This window comes from Agelaius tricolor, unplaced genomic scaffold, assembly GCF_023055355.1.
Source record: "Agelaius tricolor isolate 1412-34295 unplaced genomic scaffold, bAgeTri1.0.p SCAF_2, whole genome shotgun sequence".
NCBI classification, from domain to species: Eukaryota; Metazoa; Chordata; class Aves; order Passeriformes; family Icteridae; genus Agelaius; species Agelaius tricolor.
In genome coordinates, this window is record NW_027269262.1 from 52,311,933 (window position 1) to 52,335,295 (window position 23,363).

A 23,363-nucleotide genomic window follows, 5' to 3' on the forward strand; every position below is an offset into this window, starting at 1 on the left:
GAATGGCACATTCATAGCCAAGAATGCAGTTCATCTCACAAAGAACCACGGGAGTAGCCGCACTGCCTTGTCCTTACAAGGCTACAACAATAAGTAGCCTCTTACTGGAAGGTTTACAGAACTTAAAAACCATAGAAAACCTACTGCCACCATTCTGGACCTGAGAAGGATTTATTCTAACACAAAGCACCCTTTAAGACAATATACTAGTAACTTTTTAGGAAATTAATAATGGATTTTGTCAAACAATATGTTGGTCTTGTTAACTGCACCATGAAATAGGGGAATGTTTAGGGATTTTTTAAATGGCCCAAAATCTACTTTCACAGTTAAGAGCTATTCAAAAATATCATTATAAATTTCTCATAGGCAAGTACCGAATAAAGGTATTTTTTCCACTATTGCTTTTCACAGATCTCAAGATCACAAATCTTTTACTCAAAACTTAAATGCTAAGGTATTGAACTTGCAGGATAGTGGTGCTTAACAGATGAACATGTATCACTGAATGACTGCAAAACAAGAGGGAGAGAACAGTCTAAAAGTGACTTTGCTATATTTAGGAGCAGCACAATCAATACAATACAAACATCAACTCCACAAATATAACTCGGGTTAGTCGCCAATGCCTGGAGCGAGTACATTTGCAGACCAAAAAAAAGTAAATAATTAAATAAATTAACAGTTAAATCAGTCTGATAACACAAGGGGAAAGATTTTCAGTAAAAGAATTTGCCAGGCACAGAAGAAATTTTTTGATTTTGGGGAATTTCTTTTGTTTGGGGGAATTTACCAAATCTTTACATGAATTCAGCAATCTCTTAGCTATTCTTCACACATTTACTTTGATTTTGCTTTAGTTACTGTGAGACTGTTCAGCAGCCAGAAACATTGAGGTGATACTACACATGGGCACAAAATAACAGGAAAAAAAATAAAATAGTGGCAATCTAACAGCCTCTACTGACAAAATAACTGACTTTGCTGCTCAGAGGGAAATGTTGCATTATAATCTGGATGCAATCAAATCTCTGGTGGGTTTGTAAATCATTGCTAAGAATAATCTGTCTGGTTGTTTACACTGTTTAGAAGAATACTGATGTCAACACCCAAAGTTTGATTTCCATGTTGGCCTGAACTCTTTCTTCTGTAACTATTCACAGACAAAATTTTGTCATCTCTATTAGTCAGACCTTCTGGAATAGTCAAACAGTGAAGTTAATAGGTCTCCACAAATCATAAGTGATAACTCCTATGCAGAAAAGGAAGAAAGAAAACATCACCACTGGACTGAAAGACATCCATGAAAATAGTACTGTGGGGTTTTACATTTACTGAGTTACTGACTTCTGCACAGTACACATTCCATTTACAATGAAAAATCCTACAAATGCACACGAAAACACAGAGATTTGTCTACTACAGTTTGGATGTGTAGGGTTTTTTTGTTTTTTTGTTCTTGTTCTTTTTCAAACTAAAAAGTGATCATACCCTATTAACCTCTACCAGCTAGTTTAAAGTTTGCAATTTTATCCACTGGAAGGAAAGAGAGAAGAATCAACAGTTGAAGGCATCTGTTTCCAAATGTTTGATTGGATATGGTTCAAAGAGTCTGCAGTTCAACTCTTCAAGAGGTGCTCTCATTAAATAATACAAATCCTTTGTATATGATCTTGCACCTGCTCTTTTCAGTGGAAACCACATTTATAATGTTCACTCCTTAGTGTTTCTGAGATACAGCAGCCAAGAGTAAGGAACCTAAAAGGTGCTCCCAAAATGCAACACACACAAATTCATTGCTGTGGGTGGTTGGGAGTGACTAATTCTGTGCACTTAAAATTAGTAATTGTACTTACATGCTCTGAGTTTGTAAGGACACATTTTTTGTTGCTGCTATTACAACCAAACTAAATGTAATATGGAATCACATTTTTGTTGTTGCTGCCATTACATATGAACTATATTTCATATGAAATCAGTTAAACAAATATATGCACCCTCCTATCTGCATTATCTCCATTCATCCCTGGGCATTAAACTGATATTGCTATCATTTATATCTGTATATAGGTGGATGTTCTTTTATAGCCACTGGATTAAGCTCAAATGTTTAAGGCAAAAGGCTTTTGAACCTTAGTTGTCCCTGAGTAAGGTTTGGAAACTTTGCCATCTGTAGCCTCCACCTCCTCTCACTGAGGTGAACCTACAAATCCAGGGCACTGTGTTCATACAACTAAAAACCATCCACATTGCTTCCTTATATTTCTCACTTTTTGAACCACAGCAGTATGAGCAGAACACCAGAGAGAGAATACAAGTATTTCCAAATACTCAGAAATAGGCTCTTCTCAAGAGCCCTTATTAGTAATCCAGCTCTGCTCCCATTGAATTTACTGGGACTTTTATCACTGTCTTGGAAAAAGAGAAAGATAAAAAAATAAATCAATGGCTCAGCTAAGGAAATGTTACATACATCCACAAAAGTTTTCCTGAAAGGCCAGTGAAGAGTTTCACCCAATCCTTCCCTGATGCTGTTTGCCTTTTCATTTACTCCAAACATTCCCCAAAAGTTCTGACATCACCCACGTGCCATAGCCATTTCCTTCTTAGGGCAGAGAAAGAAGAATTTTTCCTCCAGTGAGGAATTACCAAGGGAAACAACTTGCTGAGCATTTCAAATAAAGACAATACTTGCTGAAGAACTACATGACAAGGGTTACTAAGCCCTAGAACAACAAACCAAATCACTCAAGATAAATTTCAGAGTTACAGCATTTGTTAATTTTAAGCATAATTAACTACTGAAACTCATCTGGCCTAAGTAGCCATGATACAACAGGCTGTGGCATGCAACAACATGGAGCCTAAACATAAAAAGACAACACACAAAGTTATTTTAAATCTATTTCAGAGAAACTGTCTGAGGACATAGGTAAGAGGGTGTCTGCATTCATTTCAATGGTTCCTCACATGTAAGAACAAACTTTAAAACCAGTTTTGTTTATTTGTTTAGTACAGAGAATTCCTGCAAGGGAGACTAATATTTATAACATCACTAGTCAAAGTATTCAGTCTCTGTTCCCAAGATCATCCCTCCAACTGAGGAAAGCAAGAAACAAAAAGCCCCATCTGCCAAAACCAGCCCAAATGGTTTCTATTGTTGATTTCTTTTGAAGTCAATGATACTGAAGCCTTGGGCAAATGCTTACCAACCAGGTCCCCCATTTTAGTTTTCCAAATAGCTATCCAAACAAGGTTTTGAGCTTCATAAACAACTAAGCCTTTACAAAGAGAGTATTTTTTAAACTGATCCAACTAAATTATGAACAAGATCAAGTATTACTCAAGTGCTGTCTTTCAAAAGGCAACAGCTGAAACTTTTGATTCAGATTTGGAAGAGCAGGGCTTACTGGTGCTCAAGGGGAGGCCCCAGGCAGTAATGCTTATTTTCTCCTCCACTTCATTTTATAAATGCATTTAAGCATCACTGTGACTGGACCAGCAAGTAGGGAAAACAATCAATACCCATCCTCACCACACACAATGCAAACACTAGAAATATGCACATAAATCACACATATGGCTCCTATGACACAGCCCCTTCAAAGTGAGGGTCTCTGTTTACATGCAGTTCAACTCCTATCCATCAGAGCAGCTTATGAGCACAACAGGCATTTAAAGCTGAAAATGTTCTTACCCTGAAACAATAGCCTTCTATTAAGCAAGGCAGCAGATAATTCTGTGTGATTTGGGCAGAGCAACCCCCTCAGAAGCATTCATATAGTATCTTTGTTTTCAAAACATGGGGAAGAGAAATTTAATTTTCATAGCCCTTAAACACTTACTAAGTTTCTAATTCTAGGACTTAACCTTCCTTCCTCACTCCTTTAAGAGCTTTTTCCAAAATGGAAAGTGTGGACTTCAAACTTCTTTTGCAGGAACTTTCTAATGGAAACACCAGCTTCCTTGCACACCCACTCAGATGTATACAAGTTGTGGCAACATGTCATAGAGGAATTTCACAGCATCATGTACTTCTTTTCACCATCTTCTTCAAACATATCAGTTAACTTTATTCTGTGCTCTTGAAATTTGTGACATTAAACACCTGAAAGTAAATGAAATACTGAAATATACTAAAGTACTGTAGTATTGTTGAAAACTGCACATGAAAGAATTCTTCTGGCTAGTTTTGGAGAACCAGAGACAGAAATTGCAAAAACCTGATTTTGAGTTGCCTTAAATTTTCTTTGCCCTTTTTCAGATGAGTTTAAGACAATGGAAATAAGCTAGATACCTTAAGAGCTTAGTCCCAGGTAGGAAACTGTCAACTACTTTCTGTACAGTCAGCAGGACCTACCAGCTCCTCACTGATCCTATTTAATTCACCATGCTACAGGAGTGTACACACCCTTGACACTTTACAATGGAAGACCTAGATTAAAAAAAAAATTAAATCCCCTATGAGCATCCCAACAGCAAAGAACACAGTTTAGGTTAGCAACATTAAAATTAGGTAGGCAATTTTGCTACATTGCTTTTTTTAGTTATTTGCCCATAAGAGCATAACTTCCTTAAAATATACTTCCATTCCCCCCCTTGAGAAGTTCAAGCCACTCAGACTGAATGACTTTTACTGCTTACAGACAAAGAAGAAGTAAGAAGAAGTATCTGGGAGAAGTCTGCCTTCAGCTATACAGATAGTATGGAAATCAAAGCAAAGTAAGATCTGCTACTGTGGTGTGTATATATACATATATATAAAGAGAGAGAGAGAGAGGCTATTACTCACACCTTGCTATGATAATATGACTTGGCAAATACAGAGGGCCAAATGCCTCCACTCTCCCCCCCTCCATATTGTGCTGCTATAATTGGTCACCAGCAATGTGACATAGAAAAGGTTTGTATGTTCACACTCAGCTGGCACATGTCCAGGCAAAGCTTGGGGAGGGAGAGCTTCCCAAGATTCCCTGCTAGACACACACAGTTGGAAGAAAGCCTGAAGCAAGACTGAAGATTAACAGTCTACAAAAAGACCTCCAACACCCAGACTGTGTTAGCCAGCTGAAAAGCTCATCCCCAGATTTTAAACCAGTCTGCAGAACACCAGACCTGGCAGTGCCTGAGGCCAGCAGCACAGCTCTGCTTCCAGGCTGCTTAGATAACAACTGTGCAGCCAAGGGATGGACTGGGAGAAGTTATTTTAAGTTGCAATTACGAGTTCATAGTTATCAAAAGAGCCGGATGAACACAGTCATTGCTGCTAATAGCTTCCTCTTCTCTTCTGAAAGAGCCACAAGGGTTTTAGTAATGGCAACTAAAGACAAAGTAAATAGCAGCAGGTGAAGGGTTAGGTGCACACTGCTGCTGCTACCACCCCAGTGAACTCCTCCCATTCTTTTTTTCAGGCAGTCCTACTGAAACAGGTCTGAAACATCTCTCTCTTTTTTTCTTGTAGAAGTATTTAACCAGCCTCTTTCCTGCAGAGGATCCAACAAACCCACCATGTATGGCAGGGCTCAAGATAAAGGACTGCACGAGCAGCCCTTACTCAAGGCTGCTCACGGCTGGATAGCCACAAATGCACACGGAGGGTGGTAAAGTACTTTGCGCTTTCAAAGCAATCACTAAGTGAAAAGTGATACAAGTGTCAGAAGTCACAACAAGAAGGAAAAGCAGCACTACTGCACAAGAGGTGAGGCAGAACTTCAGAAGGGGTAAGCAGCAAAGTGATGGAGCAGGAGGCATTCTCCCTTTGCTACACACAAACTAATTCCAACATGAGAACAAACACTAATGTCAGAGCCAATATTAAAAGTCATTGCCACAGCACAGAATATTCTTCAGCAGGCAAGGTTAAGTGTTGAAGGACAGCCTGACCTTGCCACAAGTTCATCTGAAGTCATGAGGCTGAATGAGGAAGCTGGGCATAAACAAGTAAGTTTTTACTTGCGTGAATCCTTACACAGCTACACCTTGGCAATGGATTTCTCTTAGATCAGTCACACAGCCATTACTAACAGCAGACACTGATCATCATAAATTTTATGCTCCCACACTGGTGGCACCCATGGTTCAGAAACAATGGTCCCATCAATCCTCCAGACCCATTACTGGCTATCAAATACAGTATTTTCTGACAAGTATTTATTGAAATTAATTTTAATAGGATTTTATAGACCAGCTGCAATCATTTACTACAGTCTTTCAGACTACTGTGACTTTCAGAAGTCAGACATTATGTTACTTTGTTTTATTTATCATTGAAAATTTCACATGCTCTAAAAAAGTATATATGGTACCCAGCCAAAAAGTATATATGGTACTGAGAGCTAAAGAACTCTGTGCTTTCCAGTTTTCTAAACCAGCCTCTGGAATATCTTCTTACAGCTTTGGTAACAAATTGTTGCAGAAGCTACAGTGAAGTTTTGTCTTTCTCTAATACTTACATGATGATGTTTCCTAACCCCTTTCCTGAAAGGAGATTCACCAAAAAGTTGCAGGATTTTAACTTTTTTTAAATTTTAAAATCTGGCAAGAAGATGCTGCTCTAAGACTGTGCCACACGCAAACTGGATGAGCAGCCAACTGCTGAGTGGGAGGCTCATTTAAAAAGGCCATTTGCTTGCCATATGTCTCTTTCTTCTAGACAGACTAATTCTAGTCATTAAAATTTTGACCAGAAATGCAGATTAGCAAAGCAACTTTTGCTAAAATGGCACCAGAAATTTTCCTAAGCTGAGCATTGAGAGCTACTCGTGCTCAGAGCAAGTTATCAGTTTGACAGGGGAACCCTGACCCCAAAGCAGGGCTGGCACAATGCCTCATCCTTGCAAGGCTGGTGTTTCCTGACCTCCCAGTAGGGAGCCCTTGTCCCTCCATCTCCTCCTCCTGCTGCCATCCACCACCACCCATGCTGCCGCTGCAGATGTCCACCAGCACCTCCTGCTTACACCTCTGCCTCCCTGCTACTGCCCTAACACTCCCACAGCCAGCAGGGTGACAAAAGCCAGCACAAGCACATCTGGTCCCAGCCATCTGCCTAGAACAGCTCTTGCAGACCTTTGGATTCATTAGATCCATCAGATTCTTTGACACCTTTGTGTGTCTTTGACAGTGTGTGTACTGACACACCAGTAGACAAACAGGTAACCCACAGGCAGCCACAAATTCCTAAAGTGGGACAGTGGCCAGTCAGCAGCAATCAAATTGGAAAAAAAAAAGGAGAACAAGCAATCCACCCCAACCCTTAGGATTTCGAGTCCATCTCAGCCTTTTTTACACTCAAATAAAGCAGTTTTTCAGATAGGAACATATGCATACTAGATCTTATTATAAATGTCCCTCTCTCTTCTATTTACATTCTGTTTTAAGACACTAGCAGCCTGAACTCAAATTCAGGTTTTCTGTTGATTTTATTTCGAAAGTTTGTCTAAATTCTCATGTTATGTTTCTATAGCAACTCTCCTCTTGGATGGTTCAACAGCACTGCACAGAAAAGATCTGATACCATGAACAGTTACAAGTATTGACCATTTCCCCTATGCAAAGTTCCACAGTGTCTAGTGAAGCCTAAGGCTGATTTAGTATCATACAGCAACTTCATTCCTACTCAGAGTATTTCTCATCCCACAGCTCAGGGCTTGCTTTAGCTCTTTTCCTACACTGACTCTGAGGGGCACATCCTTCCCAGCAGCTGGTTCTGGGTTTCTAAGCCACATTTGTAAGAATCTCTCAACTCAGATCCATGAATCTAATGCAGCACTACTTTGTTTTTCTTCTATTTTTGGCAATGCCATTTGTGTAGCCAATGTCTTAATTCTCCCATAAATTTTGAGCCCGTGTAATTAATTCAGCAGAGACACAGTAGCTAAAGAACTGGATTATTCAAGTCATCCTGCCCATCCATCTCACCTGTTTCCCTTTTCCCATCAAGCTTCACAGTGATCCCACTTGGCCTACACAGACTTTACTTTCTGTGTCTGGAAATGCAGAGGCCTAGGCAGCATTTTATTAGAGACAGCTTTCTCAGTCAGTACCTTCTGCTGAATGCTTTCTCCTCCACAGACACACACCTTACACTCACCTATGCTCAAAAAGTTATAAATTGTTTAAAAAACTAAATAAAATGCACAAACCAATTATTCTGGCAGAACACAACAAATGCACTTCCAATCATTTTGATGAAGACCCTCGGGTGGGATCTTGCATCCTACTCACACATCCCTCTTCCTTTTTGAGCACGTGTGCAGCCCTCATAACAAAAATGGGACCTTTCACATGCTGAGCTGGTCCACACACAGCAAAAGAAGGATCAGGTGAGGGCCATGAAATAAGGCAACAAGGAACAGATGCAGCTGGTTTGAGTTATTTCAGCCACTCAAATGCAGCCAGCCAGCCTTGGCTGGCTAGTCCCAGTCCACTGCAGTATAGATTCATGTGAGATGAACCGGAAAGGTTGAACTGGTGACAAACATTTAAAGAGCGTGATGTCAAGGTGCCTCCCCTGTAAAACATAACCTTAACACATTGATTTGAAAGGTCTTTCTTAACTCTACATAGGCTATCAACCATCCAAGATGACAGCAGCATCTGTCAGTGCTGTAGATTTCATGACAGGCGGCTCAGCAGCCCGGTGTTCCTAGTTTGAGGACATTTATGGAAGCCCTTTTACAGCGTACAATGGATTTCCTTCTTTGCCTCTGCTCCACCCAGCTTTGGAGCCAAACTGCACACTTGGGCTCAACAGAAGAGTTGAGGCTCACCTGCAGTAAAGGGGATGAATGGAAGACAGAGCTTCATGTCTGTACATAAAGCTGCAAAAAAGTAAGTACAGGCTTTCAGTTTCTCTCCGTTGCACAGGTCCTTCAGAGCAAGAAGTTAAATATCCATGTTCCTCCTATGCAGGTAATAATGGTCACCTTTGCTATTAGTGTTAATAGCTTCCCTCCCCTCCCTGCCACTGAAACAAGTTAATCTCTGCCAAGTGAGAACAGAAAATCTCTGCACAACAGCCCACAACAGAGGAAAACGCCAGTTTTTCCACTTCTTTAAATTTCAAAGCTCACAGAAGTGCCTTTCCCTGACACAGCAAAATCACTGCCTTGGATCACAGGCTAAATTAATCACACAAATTACATTCTCCATATAAACAGTTATACATGACTTAAATAGCATGGTTTTATTTTCCTATTGGCACAGTAGTTCAGTCAAAGCTTAGGACATCAGTGATGTCAGCTGCTTTAATTGGCAGCACTGACGTGACCAGCTCTCGTTCCCAGACATGAAGTGTGCTGGTTTCCATAGGGAGGATGCTGACTGAAGAATTCCTACAACACTTCCTATCAGTTGTTTTCAGCAGCAAATACTGGCTCCAGCAGGGAAAAAAAAAAAAAAAAACCAAAATGAAAAAAACCCTAAAACCCCCAAAAAACATCTGTTTGGGCATCCAAACAAAAATTCACAAGACGACGTCACCCTGTAAGATTTCTCTACAGCTCCCTCCCTAAGCACACATGACCTATCAAAATTCCTGCTCTACATTCCTGCCAGCTGGGTTCTGTATTTACAGAAGGGAAAGACATCAATAATTTTTGCCTTGCTTGTTTGCCATGTCAGCTCAGTTGTAACAGTTCCCCCTCCGGCCCCCAGAAGGAAAAGGGACAGTCTGTCTGAAAGAGATTTCATAGACTAATTATAGAAAGCTCATGGCAATTTCTTCCCTCACAAATTCCCATGCAGATTTAGTCCATGTAACAAGTCATCAGTAAAGGAAAAAGTGGGGATGAACTTGAAACAAAGTGAAACCAAAAGCAGAAGAATCAACCAAATGAAAAGAGATGTGCAGTAGTCCATAACCAAATTCCCCAAGCATTAAGGGCTTTATTTCTTTGCAAGTCTTCATCCTCTACTAGCATGAACTGTGATTCAGGTAAGAGTCATGGGATAGCTGCATTGGTGACTGCTTCATTCCTAGTAGTAACATGTGCTGGCTTTCTACTGCACCTGGTACTCTGTAAAAATGAAATTTCATGCAGCCTTACATAAGAGATTAACAAAAGGCATAACTGCCCATATGAACCATCAACTCAAAATATCCCATTTCTCAGAATTTAATAAAAATTCTTCCCCCCAAGTTTGCACAGAAGAGAAAGCATATTTTTAACTGATTAAACATAGCCTTTACAACTCCCTTTACATTATTAGGGGATAACTTCAAAGCCAGATGGGTGGTGCTAAAACTGTAAAATTCCTACTTTAGGAAAACTGGTGTGAAGTTCCAGATTGCAATTACAGAGTATAGACTAAGAAACCCTCTTTTTGAGCTCCTTAACTATCCTTAAAGACTTTTAACTGTATGGTTTTCTACAGGCCTGTCAGGTAAGCAAGGAGTGAAGCAGCTCCTCACTTTATTCATGCCTTGCTCAGTGCCTAGAAACAGGAACTGTTTCCCTGCCCCAACCTTGCTGGCAGGAGCTCACCAGCTGGGTAGGCTGTAGTGTTCAAGCAACTCCTCCCTTCTGAATTCTGAAGTTAGACCCCATGAAAGAGGAGAACAGCTGTCTCTTGGGAACTCAGGAGCCACATTTCCAATTTTCTTGTAGCTAGTGCTTAGGGTAGCTTCAAATCGATAGAAATGTGGGATCAGACCAGAACCTCGAGTGCAGCACTGAATACACCTCAGATTCCCAGTGGGGATCAGCCTTTTTCTCTCAGCTTCCCAGTGGTTAAGTTAGGCAGCTTTTAAAACCCTCTCCCAAGCACTTAAGTCTTTCCAGCATCATGCAAATGAGCCCAGCACTCCACAGTACCAGCCAAGAGCTCAGGCAAAGTAATTCAAGCAATGCCAAGCAAATCCTGTGTGATTCAGGCCATCTCCCAGTCTTCTGGGAACCAGTTTCCTGGCTGCTATTCTACCCTGCCCTCAATTGCAATCTTTCAAAAAGTCATCCTCCCCAGTTAATTTCTTTTGTACAAGCCTCTAGAACTTTTTCCTAATTGATGCAATTCCAATTGGCTTTTTTTGCTGCTCATGGAGATCTGAAACAAGCAAACAGAATGAAACAAAAAAACCCACCAACCACCTTACAGTGAATGCTTGTAAGGTCAGCTGAATTTCAGCAAGTTTCAAGTTTGCAGACTTTGAGTAACAGCCAAGAACTGTGGAAGTCTGAGAGGAACATGTGATATTAGGAGTCATTAGTTGTAAAACCTGCAAGTTTTCCCTCTTCCTACCTCCTTTTCTCACAAATAAAATACAAATTTCAACGCTGAGACAAAACTCAGGCTTTTTCTTTTTAAAACAAGGATAAGACTAAACTTGTGCTGAAGTTGAGGTAGATGAGGGCAAGACAGCTGTATCTAAAAGCATACACCCCTTCCCATGTAGTACCTCACTGTAATAATAGGATTGAAAAATGTCCCCATCATCACAAGCTTTTGGTCCCTTTAAGGCACCAAGCATATTTTAGAGTAGAATTGGTGCCTACAAACCACAGACTCTTACTCTAGGTTAGAAAGAAAGAGAGAAAATATAAGTATTTTCTTTCCATGAACTTCTGGGACACAGACTTTTCCTCCATTGCTTGGAATATGACTACCCTGTGAACTAATGCCACTTTTTTCATTACATCAAAGAGCAACAGTCTTTGAGGGCTGCAGGCTCTTATAGCAGTTCCAGTTTTGCTGTCTGGCCCATCTGAAATATCTGAAAGGTAAATTTCAACTAAAACAATGTTGAATGTGGTATCATTAAAAAGCTGGACACAAACTTTGATATATCCACCCACCAAACTGAACATCAAGCAAATTCTACAAGTTCTGTAGGGGATACCAGGAATCTCTCATAGACATAAGGTTGTAAATACACAAAGAAAGAAACAGGAAAAAAAATAAAAGAGAGAAGTCATATGTATACTTTCCTTAGCAGTTATAAAACAAAACATGAAGTAGACAAGATTCTCCAACACAGGTGGTCTGACAAAAGGGGAATATTTCATATTTCAATATTTAAAATTAGGTAAAAAGCTGCTGCTTCACCAGACTGGCTAATAGGGGGAGATGAAAGAACAGGAAGAACAAGTGCACCCAGAGATGCAAAAGAAATAAGCAATTTTTGCCAGCAATCTCATCGACTGCATTTTGATTCAGCCATTTGATATTGCACTGTAGATCAATGGAGAAGTGTTTGCCAAAATTTAAATGGGCACAGAAAGTAAAGTAACAGACAGGACCATGGGAAAGTCTGACAACTTGAAGGTAACTCCCTGAGGAAAAAAAAAGAAGACAAATATGGATATTTGCTTGTATATTAGAAGAGTTCATCCAGTTTTTCAAGGTGACAGGTTAGAGAAGTCAGGAATATGAAGAATTTCCAGACTACAAAGCTGTGATTTCCTAGAATTAAAAAAAATTAAGTCTCTGTGGAGAAAATGAGGTGGCAACAAACTAAAATCAAGTCAATAAATATATTTTAAAGTATAAACATTTCCAGAAAAGCATGTAATGATGCTGTATGGGCAATCACAAGTGTTATGGACATTACTGATCTCAGAGTTGAGGAGGCACAAACTGTTCAATAAAATGAATGCCCTCTCTCTCTGCAATATTCAGGCACTACTTTACAATCAGACTTTTAAATGAATAATAAATACACTTTCTTCTACATGTTTATGGGGAAAGAAGGGTTGCTGTTCTTAAGAAACTTCACACAGTAAAATATTCAGAACTACAGAAGTCAGAATTCTCTTTTGAAAGCATGAAGGCTATATGCTGGTGGCAATGCTTTCTTTTATTAGAAGTATTTTGAAAAGTTTTCAAACCTCAGATTGCTTTGCAGATGCGCAACTCTTCAGAAAAAAAGAACAAAAACTAAACAAAACTTGAGTACTGGGGGGATTAAATGTGTGGGAAGGTTGTTTTCTTGGTTTTCTTCTGAGGAAGAAGATATCCATTCATTAATCATTTACCAGCCCACGTACACATGGCAGCCTGCCTCTCTCAGGAGCATTGCGTTTGGGCCCTGCTCTCTAGAAAGTGATATTCAGCTGCAGAGCACAAAAGCCTCAGGAGAACTATGTGATAGCTCGGTGCCAGGTCAAGTTCAAAGCAAAACACAAATTAAAGTGCAAAACATTTCATATCAGGGAGTGGTGTGCCTGTTGGCTGGAAAGGACTCACCTAAGTTCTTTACTCAGTTCTCTCTCTAAGGCAGTGTCCCTCCCTGCCTTAGATCTCACCCACCTCTTTGAACTTAAAATTACCCCATCAGAGCTGTGCTGCTCAGCTCACTGAGAAGAACAGGCATCACTTTCCCTGGCACCACCCGCTCTTCCAAGGGAGGCACGGCGCAGGACAAAGCGCTCTTTGTCCAGCACCACCTTCCCTGAGCAGCAGACAGCATGAAATTGCATCTGAGGGAGTGGAGAGGCTGAACTGAACTTAAGCAGGCTCTGTCCCCCAAGTAGCACAAGCTGGCAGCAGATACCATAATGCTGACAGGCAAAGGATGCGTGCCAGTCTAATGCTCGCTCTTCTCCCCAGGGCCAGGCAGAGAGCTCTGCAGCAAACCTACAGAAGACCCAACAAATTTATAAACATCTCCAAGTGCACAGCATCACTGAAGGAAATACCTGAGCTCTTCCAGACCTGCCAAACCACCCTGCAGCAGGTTCAGGGTGGCTAATGAGGAGCAGCAGCTGCTGTCACTGTCATCATCTCAAGACAACTGGGACGTACTAAACTCACACCCTGCCCTCCTCCCTCAGTGTCCAAGGGATGGCTCTTCCAGAGTGGATAGCAATAAACCTACAGGAATGGCCAAATGTGCACTGGAGGCAGCCATGCCTTTGGACCTGAGAGAGAGCTTCTGCAGCTGCAGGTTGCCAAATCTCAGGGAGCTGTCCTGCTCTCCTGCTGCCAAGGCAAGTTCACTCCTGAGAAGACCTGCAGAGAGCGTCTTCCTCTGTGTTAGCAGGACACGGGGAGGAGCAGGCACAGCTCCGTGATTAACTAATCAAACCAGTAGAAACAGGTTTCAGTGGGGTGTTTGTTGTACACCACTTCCAACACCAGAGAAGGGCCTTCTGACTCATTCCCACCCAACACCCCACCTGTGGAAGGTTCACATGACAAGGTTTTATATTTCCTCATTTAAAAGACATTAAGAAAGCTATCAGCTCACTTAGGTAAGCAACCAGAGTGATTACTCTGTATTAGCAACTGCACACCTTCAGTCTGTGGTAGGGAGGTGTGAGTTCACAGGAGTATTTTCAACATCCTGGATGTGTTACAGTGTGGCACACCCTGGAGTAGGGTGTTACTTTCTAATATCTTTATAGAAATATTTTTGTTATTAGTTGCCTCCTGTGTGCACACAGATGGCAGCAGAGATGTAAGAGGCATTCCCTCCAAACTCTGGGCAAAACTGAGTAGAAGATTACAGAAAAAGAAAAGGATTTTTACATTTGTGTGTCTGTCTTTTTTTTAAAACATCATCTCAAAGGAACAGCTTTCCTCTCAGAATGGAAAAAACAAACAGTTGAGAAGATGAACCATCAGTTGCAACAACAGAGATAAGGCCCTAAAAAACCCCAACATTAAAAGTCCTGTTATGATTTGATTAAACATGGGAGTGAGTATTTGGGGCAAAATGACCTGGATGCTGCCAATTCATCCCAAAGTACTTTTTTCTTTCATTGCATCCACTCACCAACACTAGCATGGCCTTTGAAAGAGAAGACTGCACTGTGTAGGTGGGGTATGCACACACTCCACAGCCTTCTGTGCCACTTTTCCTGTGCAGCAGGTTTTAAGCAACCACATCCAACTTGATCATCCACTTTCACATCAATAATCTGCACACATAAACAACTATGGCCACGTAGCAGAGGCATTTACAACAGACTGAACCCAAGCCATTTACAGTCAGAGCAGAACACCTCTGTGACTTGAGCTGATGAATCCTCAGAAACACAAACACACAAACCTCAGAATTCTCAGAAAGGTAGTTTTGAGCTGTAGAGTCCTGGAAAGTAATGCAAGAAGAATCAGACAACACCTGAGGGCCACAGTATTAAAACCCTGAGAGTGTCTTCAGTGCCTTTCAGTTATCACAGAATATGTCTGAGTTGTGGTCACCAGCATGTCCCTGGGACACATCTTCCTATGCAGAACTTTTGCAGAAGACTGAAAAGCATCTTTCTTGGCAAGCAGCAGCACAGCAAAGTGTAATTCAGCACAGCAAAGTGTAATACCAACATGCCCTGTATCTTCCAAATTGAGATCACAGACCAGTATTTTCCAGAGGCTACCAGGGGAGACATCTATCAAGGTAAAGGTTACTGTGGTGCCTAAGCAAAACCTAACAGTAATATTTAATGTCAGCTAGACTGTATTGGTAACACACACTTGCTTTTAGAGTAGAAATTAAGGATATCAGAGTACCAGGAACAAAACAGAACTAGTTCAGACAGAGAGCTGATAAGACCTTCCTGTAAGTATCAAGTGTGAATTGTGAACCTGAAGAAAGGAAACACCACCAAAGGAATGTCCATCTGCTGAGATGGTTTACCTTGGATTCTTGTGAAACCCATTCTTTCAGGCCAAGACAGGGCACTATCAGGACATTAATTTCAATATGTTCTTCATTCCATTTGCATGTGAAGACTTGTTGTTTTAAGCGCCAGAAACACATTAGTTATTGGTTTTAATTACATAAAAATTCAACTTGATGCTACATTAACTTTAAGTTTTACTCTAAAGAGAGGCAGACTGGAGAGAATATTCAAGAGAGAATGGTTACACTAACAGCTGTCATATATGATCTTTAACAGCAAAAGTTAACCATGTCTTCCACCACCAAAAGAAACAACCAGGATAGCACTTTCATAGTAGGGAAAGCACCACCAGCAAGACTGCACAACTCAGGTTCTGGTAATAAAATTTCACTTAAATGTAAAATAAAGCATTCCCCTTCTTTAGTAAGGCTTTATTGTATTTGTTTTGTATTAGTTTTATTGTATTGTTTAATAAGTGTATCAAAACCTGATTTAGCAAGTAGCAAAATAAGATTTACTTTATGCTCATAGTTATATATACATGAGTGATGACTTTGTGGTACTTAAACTGTAATCTCAGGAAAATAAAATCAGTTTCAGGGTCTCTTCCTGCTCAACTGTTACAATGAAAATCATGTTGCAATTTGTGACATTGAAATTCTTCTAGGGCTAAAGAACAAAAAAAGGTACTCTATTAAAGCCAAAACAAACCCTGAAAGTCATTTCAATGAACTCTTATATTGCATCTGTAGGGGTCATTCTGGTAGGCAGTACATTTTAGCTGACAGAAGTTTGCAGTTTAATCATGCAAGAATCAGTGCCATAATCCAGGTCAGCACCCAGCCCAGCAGGCTGGCTCAGGCAGCTCCATTAAACCTGGCCTCTCCAGCGGGGGGTTCTGGATCCCAAGCACAGTGAACATGAGGCACTGCACAGGGCAGCACTGCCAGCACACTCAGTGCTGGCTCACACACCTCTGGATGGCACCCCACAGCAGCACAAGCTCATCTCTAGGGTATGGAAGGCACCTCTAACTGCATTTGGATGTCAGCATCCAAGTGCCAAACTGCAGGGCTTCACTAACTAACCCTTCACATGTGTAGATTCATCTCTCCTTTCATGGAGGCAAGCCCATCAGACATGCTCTGGTTCTGCAAGTTAGCCCAGATCATTTTTGTGACGGTCCTTTGGCAACATTGGAGCTCATCTCGTGTTCAGTAAGTGTCCTCACTAGTGGAAGCTTCTGAACTTTCAGGTATTTTCATGTCATTAATGAGGGTTTTGTGGCAGGGAACTTTCTTTGATAGCAAAATGTATTTTGCTAACTAAACACACCCTCTTTTCCTGCATTAACACAAGCCAGGAAGAAAAGCACATTGACACTTTTGCTGTATCTCAGGGCATGGATTTTTATTTTTCTGGTGTCTGTGTAAATTTAAGATATGAATGAATGGAAACATGAAGAGTCAGGAAACCCTGCTTAGCATATCTTTGTTAACTTAAAAAATTAAGAACCAAACCAAGCCTTCAGTAAACCCCTTAAGATCTCTTATGCCATTAACCATTTTATTTTCCATTCTCCTTCCAGGAATCAGTGTAAGGATTTTAGAACATGGCATTCAGTTCAAAGAAAGTGAAGTGTTTATCTGTCCACACCACTGGAGCTTATGCAGCCAGGAGGTGTAAAAAAAAAAGAAAAAACATTACTAAGCATAAGCACTAGAAAATGTTTATCCTAAGAAAGTTAACTTTAGACAGTTTTAAAGCCACATGCATTATGACACTATATGCCATCAGACCAAAGCTTTTAAACATATCTTAGAAAAATTAACATTCCAGCAGTGAACTCTAAGGAGAAAAAATACCTAAGAAGGCAAGTGGTGTAATTTCCATCACTGGAATAGGGTGCATTGCTGCAGCACTGTGTGACTGACACAAAGCAACTCAGTCAGGTCTTGTCCAACTCAGCACACCCTCAGTGCACAGTGTTTTAAAGGAGACTGTAGCAGACCCAAACACATTATTCAATTGATAACTGTTTATACAGAAGGCTAATGAAAACTCTAAGCCCACATCCTTACTTTGTAGCCATGGCTCTTTCAGTTCACACTTTCCAGCTTTGAAAAGTTTTCTATGTACTGCTGTAACATAAGCAGCTCCCACTCATTGTATTGCTCTGTTCAGCTTGTGAATAAGAACACTAAACAGCAGAAAAAAAGTATTAAAAATAATTTCCAAGCAAAGTAAAAATAATTTGAAATAATAAAATAAATATGGATTAGTTGGATCATAGCTACTTGGAACAACAGTATTACTCTATCACTCAAGAAGGCAGACAAAGATAAGGCACTACTGAGGAGCATTATTTTAAAACTGCAGTATTATTATAAAGAGTCCCTGGTGTTTAACATGAAAACAACAGAAAATCCCCCCCAGCTTGAATGTAAAATCTATTCCATCTTTGACCAAACATTTCAAGGCAATTTCAAACTTTCACACTTGCGTCTCCACATTCACACATGAGAAGTGCTGGCAACTCATTATGCTCAAATTGAAATCAATTCCTCTAGATAGCTACGTGTTCTGCCAATGTGTTGCTCAATGAAATACATCTATTTAGCAGCCCTGCAAGCAAGTCAGTATCTCTTGCTCTGTAACATTACTAAAAAGTTAACCCACAGACAATGGCATGAGAGGCTTAGCTTCACCCTCTCAAATATAACGATCAGTATGACTGGTAGGCAATTCATTCTTTTGGAATTTGTATTTTGGTGAACATTGGCTTTACCTGCATAATGTACAGGGATTTCTATCTTTGGCCCTATGACGTAGTGACCCTCCTCCAGACTGTGAGCTGTAATTGTTGTCCACTGCCGGCACGAATGAATCAGAAGATAATCGCTCTCCCGAAGACCTTCTATAGTTTCTCCTGTAAAACAGATGTAGGGTTTTTTTAAAAAAAATAAAACAAACCACACTTACTGCATGATGAATTAGGAGAACATCACAACAAGCATTTTATTCTTATTGGTGTTTATTTTTTTCCAGACTTTTTGATAAGTAAAAATGCAATTAAGTAAATTTCAACTCTATCCAGTATTCATTTTTGCAACTTAAGCGCCTTACCTTCCAGAAAACAAACAAGAATCAAAACACCTCAGTGCACGCATACAATATCACAGAGATGCAATCCTGATTACTGAGTAGCGGTTCTGGGGCTCCTTTTTCAACTTTCTGCATAAACATACTTTTCATATTTCTATTTCAGTTTGCCTGTCTCACTTGATACAAATACTCGAGAGGTCCTTTAGTTTTTAAATAAAGAAAAAAAAAAAACCCAACACATTTCCATATTTTAAAAGAGAAGTATCACACTACCATACAGTAGTAACTGGATATTACTTTACTTTCATACACAGAGATTTCATCTTTGTCATTCTATCCCTTTGCAAGCCACTGCTTAATTAGCCATTCAGATGTCTATAAACTTAATCCTATCACTTCAGGAAGAGAAATTAATAAATAAATATTTAAAAAATTTTCACAAACATCTAAGTCCCCTCTCAGACTGAAATTCAATGAGAAGCCTACCCAGACAACGTGTTTCTCAACTTTTTAAGGCACTCTCTTATACTTTCCTACTCTGGTGTCAGTCAAACCCATCCCAAACACAGTCAAGCTCTCCTTTCTTCCCTTGCCCCTCACAACTTTGCATTTCTGCAGGAGAGTATCCTCCCCTGTTCTACAATTTGCACTGTATGATCAGGTCTAGAGTGCTTTGCTAGGTTTTCCAACAACTGCAAGAGCCATAATAGACAGACTACTTAAAGTGCCAGCTACACATCTCAAGTGTGATATGATATGTGAACAAAATTTCACAGAGCAGGAAACTGTTCTGTGTATCATCACAGAACTGCTCTTACACACCTGCAGTCCTGCTCAGTACACTTCTGAATTAAGCACACAAAAAAACAGCCTTTCTCCAGGTGTCTCTGAAGCAGTCACTTGGACTTTCAGGAACACTCAGTAGACACTAAACATGGTCCAAGAATAATGAAACGTTAAATTTCATTTTACTTCTCTCCCACCAGCTCTCTGCAGTTACAGCCAAAAATAACACAAATAGTTTAGCCCTGGAATCAAGTTTGGACAAAACCCATCGCCTTCGGTTACTACAACAAACTGAACTTTCTCCACATTGTCCTGATATCCCTAAAATTCAGTGGAAGAATGAGAATTTCCTCAGCCTGGGCAGCAGACATTTCTTCTGTTCAATCTCTGCAGAGGACAGCTACTTCCCACTGAGCTTTTTTTCTGCTGGCAACAGGCGCTCTTCCACCGTAGGCAACAGCTTCTACATAGCCCATTCCTGCCTGATTTCATGCTCCCATTCTATCAGAAAGCACCCTCCTACACGATTTTAAACAGAGCAACTGGTGTGTGTGAGAATTGTTAAGATTTTAAATCAGAAGAGAGCATTAGGACCATCTGCTCTGACAGCCTTTGGCCACAGGATTCTGCTTGTCTCCTCCAGAAACTCAGATCTGGCTAAACAAGGGAGAGACAGGGCCAAACCTGCAGAGTCCAATAGATGGACTTCCATGGGTCTGCTGTTCCATGGCCTGTTAAACCTTAAAAACATTCCTGCTTTGCCCATTTGTGTCTTTAACTTATAACCATGGGTAAACTGCTATGATGGGAGTGTAAAGGAGAAACAAAAAGAAGCCAGAAGGAATACAAAGCTCCTTTGGACCAGTTATGCTTGCTCATACGAAAGCACATTTCTAGGTTTCCTTCTTTTCCACAGCACAGAAAGTAGCTTCCAGGTAAACAGGCCATTTCATGAACTGGCTTCCAGGTGTTCCTTGGACCACATCCCTTGGCAGCCCAGACAGGCAAGCTGCTTAACACCAGCTCCTGATCCCTGGGAAGCACCACTCCCTCCACCCACAGCACAGTGGGATAAAGGATCTCGTAAAGCCCAGGGAAGAGTGGCAAAATTACCATGCAGCACCAGAGAACTCTTTTCCCATCCATATCTTGAAAGAAATTCAGATATATTTGCTGAAGGAATTACACATCTGCTAAGTTTTAGCAAATTATCAGACTTTGAGCATCTCCTGTTTTCTGCTGACAGGGTAACCTCCAGTATGTATAAAAATTATCTTCACCTTGCTGCAAAGCTTTCTGATTTTGAGGGAAAGCATAATAGTAATAATAATAATAATAATAATAAATGGTGTTATTTGAAACTCATGTTTCAGTTTTGAGAGTTACACTCATGCTTCCTATAATCCATAGCAACAAGTAATTATTCTGTCCCACAACAAAATCCAACCAATGACACCTAAGGGAAGGCCTAGTATTTTACTAGTTTCATTGACAATGGTGAACAAATTTGGAATAAAACACAAAGCATCTCTGGTATACATTTTCTCTGCCTTATAATCTGTAGGTATAATTTCAGAATATTACCTAAAGGGTGGCTGGACTCTATATCCAGAATTGCAGGGAAATAATTACAGTATGGGTCACCCTCAAAGAATCTGAGGAAGATATTCTCAGGAAAATAAAGACACCCATTATGAAAAGGTGCTTCCAGCCATGGCTCACATGCTGTGATCTGTTTAAGTGGTTGCTCCACTAAAACTGGGTGGGACAGGTGAGTGTAAAAAAAAATTAGTAAGGCAGGCCCAAGAGTGACTACATCATTGAGTCTGCAGCTGGAAGTAGCTGTATTTTCTTAAACAGAACCTTGGAAACCACAATTCTCATTACACCAATTATTTGCTGCAACCGATTACATCGGAAATGAATTTTGTGCTATGCCACAGGAGACTGGAGGAGACAAGGTGAAGCAGATGTGACAAGGAGTTGACACTCCCCTTGGCTCCTTAACAAAGGGCAGGTCTGCCCTTACCAAGCCCTGATCTTTCCTAACCATAGGTGAGACAGATTCCTGGGGTTTGCTTTATAGGAAGAGGCTCCTTGTCACCAAGGGATTAAAGGACTTTCAAAAACACCTGGCTGATCATGGTATCCAATCTATGCAAGGAAAATGTGACTGAGGACAACAAAGCAACTCACTTCTTTCTTCCCTTTTCTTCTACTCTGTCTCCCCCATAAGACTTGCTCACTGATTTTAAAGTGCTTTCTTCCTGGAGGGGAGGACTTTCCAGGCTGGAGACCCCTCTGACCCTTGCTACAAGACTCCTGTCCCAGCCCAGGCTCAGTTATCCCTTTACACTTCTCTCAGCCAGCCATACCTTGCAAAACAGCCACACACACTCCATCTGATTTCCCCCCGCCCCAGTGGGACAAGTTGTGCAAGCCTTTCATTAATCACATTTTAGCTGTGTGGGAGAGAACTCAGCAGCCCTCACATTCACCAGCTATGCAACTCAGTTCTCACCTATTCAACACACTCCTAGGCTGCTGCTTACATAAAAATAAGACAACATGAGGAAACAGAGAACACAGGCCACTCATCTTTAGCAACAGTTTTGTCTCTTATGATCCAGTGTGGATTAGCTGCTCTATCTTTTCACCCTCTCCTCCCTGCCCCACATGCCTGCAATATAATTAAACCACTACAAAGAATCGACAGGCAAATACTTGTGCTGGTCTTTTACTCCCCCAAATAAAAGTCAAGAGAAGCAATGAACTACCACATGCAATTCCCCACCTTTCCCCAAGTTGCCTCCCTCCTTCCAAAATATGAGTCAAGTTTATTCATAATAATGCCTGAGACTAAGACACCCATGATTTGCTAGCAGCTCCTAAACCCTAAGTGAAGTGTCAACACCCATCCTTGCCGGAGATTAAAAGCCTCACACCTCTAAACTGAAAACTTAGCCAGTATGTTCTAACACAAGCTGATCTCCCACAAGCACTCTGACCACAATCAATATCTTCACTTAGCACCACCAAAGCAGCACTGTAATAGGTCTTCAGGTGTTCATTGCAAATAAGATTCATGATCATTTTTGAATTGCATGACCCATTTCTGTACAATTCCTAAAACACTCTAATATTGCCAACATCACGCTTGTTGAAGGGTAGTTGCAGGGGAAACACTGATCAGGAAAGGAAAACCATTCACATGTTGATACAGTCATTACAAAAAAAGAGGTAATTGCTTAATCAAGAGTCCCATTCTTATTAAATACTATCTACATTAAATACCAATACTACTTGAATAATTCTTTCTAGTTCCAAAACTGGATCATCCACACTTGGCAAATCTTGACTCTGTCATTGTAAATATTCTAATTTCAATTTAACAGCTGACAACTGTAGCAAGACTGATGAAGGAGGAACAGGATACCTTCATCTACAAATTCAGAGATGAAATTATGTCTTCACCTCCACTTTTTGAGAGCCAGGTGAGAAAACAGAAGTCAATTACATGCAGGGACTCAGTTTATATATGCCTATGCTGCAGCACAGAAAGAAAGTAATTTCTCTTGAAAAGAGACATTTCCGCAAGTTGTTGTCACTGCTTACTTTCTAAAGACACACACATTTTTATTTAGTTTAGCATTTCACAATTCCAAAATGTCTGTGAATTCCCCCAAAGCCTTGGGAGAAGAACTGAAGACCATTTCAGTTTTGAAGGGTCTGAGCACTCCTGTCTCCTCTTTGCTTCCTCCTGGATCACAGAATACTCAAGTTGGAAGGGACCTGTAAGGATCATCAAGCCCAACTGCTCATCCCTCACAGGACTGGCTAAAACTAAACCATATGGGTAAGTATCATCAAGATGCTCTTTGAACTCTGACAGGTTTGGTGCCCTGACCATTT

General features: G+C 40.6%; 1 protein-coding gene across 2 annotated transcripts in view; it reads right to left on the minus strand.

Moving 5' to 3' along the window:
• GAREM1 (GRB2 associated regulator of MAPK1 subtype 1) overlaps positions 1–23,363 on the minus strand; it is a 102,350-nt gene that overhangs the window by 60,841 nt on the left and 18,146 nt on the right. Inside the window, exon 2 of one of the 2 annotated variants that reach the window (XM_071418818.1) lies at positions 18,349–18,489. In XM_071418818.1, coding sequence (XP_071274919.1) covers positions 18,349–18,489 — 141 coding nt within the window. Of the gene's footprint in view, positions 1–18,348; positions 18,490–23,363 lie in introns of those variants that run through there. The other variant, XM_071418819.1, reaches the window with a different exon arrangement.